The 4,562-nt window shown below is 23.0% G+C and overlaps 1 protein-coding gene across 1 annotated transcript; it reads right to left on the bottom strand.

Moving 5' to 3' along the window:
• Positions 1–1,857: 1,857 nt before the first annotated feature.
• Positions 1,858–3,183, bottom strand: SRAE_0000529500 (Hypothetical protein; the record flags this gene model as incomplete). Its single annotated transcript, XM_024646714.1, has 5 exons — positions 1,858–1,941; positions 1,986–2,076; positions 2,199–2,294; positions 2,526–2,590; positions 3,109–3,183. The coding sequence occupies 5 exons, from the start codon at positions 3,181–3,183 to the stop codon at positions 1,858–1,860; spliced, it is 411 nt and encodes a 136-aa protein (XP_024500864.1).
• Between the last annotated feature and the right edge of the window lie 1,379 nt (positions 3,184–4,562).

Genomic DNA, 4,562 nt, shown 5'->3' with positions numbered 1-4,562 from the left:
AAGGATGAAAAAACGTTTCCGGGTTTATTTTTACAAAATGATGAATTTTTAAATGAGATATAATAATTTAAAATTATTTAAAAAATCCAAAACTTTATAAAACAATATGACTTTAAAAGAACATTATTAAAAAAACGAAAAAAACACCTCTAGGTAATTTCTTTTGACATTTTGACTTCTATACCATATCTATATCATTTTTGTTCTTGAGATATTTTGGTTTATAGTAAAAAAAAGTTTAATAATTTTACCTATTTTGTCTTTATTATTCTTTTACTTGATATCAAGTTTTAAAAACGTAATTCTTTATACATAGCAACGGAAAGACAATTGATAGAGTATTTGATGCTTTTTCGAATGAGATAACGTTCATTAAAAACGGACGATCCATTCTTGAGATATTTAACAAAAAATATTTAAAAAAAGATATCAACATAAAAATTAGTTACAAAAATTCTTTTTTGTAAATTTATAATTGTTATTTTTGGAAAGAATTTTTTTTTCTTTAGACAATTAAAGTTTTAAAATTTTTATTCAACACAAATATCAACATAAATAAATTAAAGGTTGAAATTTAAAGTTGGTTTCTTCTTTGTTATCTTTGATTAAAACTTCGTTAATAGCATTTTTTTTATCAGATTAGTATATTTATCATTTTTTTATACTTCCCGATAAAATAATTAAAAAGTTTTGGTTTTTTCTTAGTAGAATCTGCTATCTACTGATTTAATAAAACTAACATTTAAAAATTATTTTTTTTTTTGTATATTAAAATATTATATGTTAATTTCTTAAAATTATTATAAATTAATAAAAAAAATAAAGTTTGATATTTGATTTTTTTTAATGAAAAAAAGGTAATTGATATTTGATTTTAATAAATAATTTTATAAACAATAAAATTGGAATTTTTTTATTAAAAAATAAAGAAAAAAAAGGTAATTATTCTTTAATTTGTACTAAATAAATTTTTTTTCTCAAAATTAAGAATATTATAAAATGTCGCTAAAAATAGCGCAGCAATATTGTTTTGAAGGAATTTGCAGAGAAACACGGAGAACCATGTTATAAGGCTACATGTATGAATTTACATGACGGCAAAAAAATAAAAATAAGAAATTTGAGTCTATTTTAAAATACAATTATTTTTTTATGAATTTTTAAGTGAAAAATAAAGTTTTTTTTTGACTTTTTTTTAAAACTTTTTCTTTAAACTACAAAGAGGGATTGGATAGGAATCTCATCCATCAAAATTTTATAAAAAACGAAAACGTTTGAGAGGAATTATGGCTTTTGAAAATGGCAGGAGTTCTGCTAAAAAAGTACCGCATTTGCCTATAAAAGTATAATTTTTTTGCTTTTTTTTTAACTTTTAAGTTTAAAATCCATTGTATTTTTTTATCACTTGATCTGCTGCTATTTTAAAAAATTACGTGCTTAAAAAACAACACTTTTTTTTAAACAATTCTATATTTTTTAGATTACCACTAAGCCCTTATCATCAAGAATACCTAAAACTTTATCAAACTATTTTATTAACATTACCTTTGAATTGCTACCCACAATAATATTATCAAAATAACATGAACATTTCTTAACCAATATAAATTTGGAACATTGAATTTTGTAAAATCGCAGGTGCATTTGATACTCCCGACTGCAATATTAAATCATTCATTAATTTTATTGGTGTTGAAAGTGTTAGTATCTCTGTTCTTTCTTTGTCCATGTGAAGTTGATTAAACGCATTCTTCAGATCAATTTTTACACAGATTTTACAACTAGATATATTGACCAGTGCTCCATGCAAAGATAGTATTGGAATTTTTTAATATCCAACTGAGTATTTACAACTTTTTAATAATCACTACAAATCTGAACTGATCCTTTAGCTTTTAACACTGCACAGATTGGAGAACTCCATTTACTTGTTACACAAGTCTTAGAACATTTATTTCAATTGATTTCTTCAATTCTTCATTTACTTTCTCTCTTAATGCATATAGATGTCTTCTTGGACTACTAAACTTCCGAAGATCATTTTTCATTAAAACCAAGCATGCTGTAATTTCTGAGCTATCTTTTATTTTGGTATTAAAAAACTTTGGATATTTTGAATAATTCAATTGATTTTCTTTTATTCAAAGAAACTATTGTCATTAATACTTTCAATTTCATAAAACAATTTATTCAAATACAATTTTGTTGGTGGAATTAAATCCTTGCCAATCAAATACTTATTTGTTTCAAAAACGTTTTGTTCAGCTTTATATTCTTTATTTCTATTACCTATTCTACACTTGAGTTTATCTTAAATTACAAATTTCTTACCATTCACATATAGTAAACATTCATTATCTTTTTTTTCCAATTTTGTACTTTCTGGTTGCTCCCATACTTATTTTAAGATAATTAATATATTTGCATTTGTATCCAAATTAAAAAGTATTACTTTTTTACATAACTTTAACGAAACGTATCTTGAATCTTTTCTTCCAAATACACAGATTTTATTCAAGTGATACAATATTTCTTTTTTCTCCTCTAACTCAGTACCATATTCTGCATCAACATTACTTATAGAACTCTTCTAATTACCTGCCGTATAGTTAAATTTTAAATGTAATTTATTTCTACAATTGTGGCACTTCTTATCTTTAAAGCGGTACATCTCTTTCAGATGTCCAGCTATTTTGCAGCATTAACACTTTCCCTACCTTTTTTCTCATTTCTTACAAAAACTACTACAGCTGGATTTTGATAAACAATTTCATGACTTCTATCTTATTCGATTAACTTATTTAAAGACAATTCTTTAGATGCCATAAGAACTCTTTTTATCATATTAATTTTTAATCAATTCAAGAAAATTAAAGAAAGAAATTAATCTTTTCTTTTCCCCTATTCTTCTAATGCACATTCCCTAGTATTTCTTCTTTCATGTAATCTATATTCTCTTGAAAATTTATCTCCTTGTTTTAAGTTCAAGAATTCTAGTAATCCGACAATTGATGAAGTTTTTTCTTACTATAAATTTCAATCAATATTTTACGAATCTAACTCTCTTTAAACGTCTTTTAACAATAAAGAAGAAAGTTTTGCTTTTACCTCGTTGAATGCACGCGCTCCAAAATCTTTTATAAAAACTAGTCTTCTTTCAAGCCTTTTGGTTATTCCTCCCATCTTTAAGACTACATCTAGTCTTTTCAGCCCGTCCTTCACCTTTTTCGGCAAAACTCACCTACTTCCTGGATCACAATAGCTGATCTTTTATCCATTGCACTGATTACTCTTTCCGTAGATGTAGATGAAGAGTTAAAAAATAAAGCCACATTTAATCTCGTCCTAAACGCATCTTTTGAATATTAATTAATGCAAATTGTGGTAACCTTTTATTTTTAAAACACTTACAATTTATAATATATAACAGAATTATTAATTAACATACTTAATTATATAATTTTAATTAATATGTGGTTAGAAATTAGAGTTATTTCTATGGAATTTTAAGTATGTTGAATTTTGTTTTATATACTTGTAATTTTTTGTAAGCATCGACCTCATGGTAGTAGAAGAATGAAATGTATTATAAGCTGTAACGCGTAGTACTATTATGAAAAAATATATATAAGTAAGAAATGTAGAAAGCATTTCAGTGTTAAAATATTTAATGTTTCTAGATGCGCGTTATATTAATTAATATTTTTTTGTATTATTTTATTATAATATTGATAATTATTTTAATTTATATTATTGTAGGGGTTCGAAGCACCAATTTAATAGAATTTTTAACTTATGTTACAAATTGTAAATTTATTTTAAAAAATATACTACTTTATAATCTTTCGTACAATTGTTTAAAAATATTTTATTTATAATTTTTGTATGGATTTATAAATCAAAATTAATTTTTAATATTCTTCATATAGTAATATTTTTATGGTATGAGAATCAGTAGATATTACTGGTATCAGAAACAAAGCCTTAAAGATTTAACAATAATTTATTAAAAGTTTAAGATCAGATAATATATATATAAAACTAAATAAAATTAATTGTTGTTATTTTAATTTTCATACTTACCCAAGATATTTACTTGGTTTTTTAATTGAATATTGAATCCCCTAATTAGTAGGTTAAATAGTTTATGTACCCCTAAAATATATAAGTATAGTGTAAGAAAATCATGAAAATAATTTTAATGATAAATCTATCTATCTCATATCTTTTTATAGAGTTATTTGAGTGATTCTTAAATCATCGTTTATTCATCAACTATATGACTGATTGATATAGTTGAAATTATTCATTTCATTTTTTTAATAAAACATTTAATACTTTTTTAATACATGTATTTTTCAAATGTTATTTAAAAATAAATTATACTTGTAATAGTTTTATTTTTATTGTTAATATTTTCTTATACATCACTACAGAAAGTAACTTAGAAATTAAATTTGCAAATTAAAATAAATTGAAAATGTTTCTAAAGTGATAATTACTTCAAAAATGCATTAATATTGTGTTTTCTAATTCAATGAGGTCATTTTAATAAATAAATA

This window comes from Strongyloides ratti, scaffold srae_scaffold0000037 (assembly GCF_001040885.1).
Source record: "Strongyloides ratti genome assembly S_ratti_ED321, scaffold srae_scaffold0000037".
Taxonomy (NCBI): Eukaryota; Metazoa; Nematoda; class Chromadorea; order Rhabditida; family Strongyloididae; genus Strongyloides; species Strongyloides ratti.
This window is presented reverse-complemented; position numbering and strand designations above follow the sequence as displayed.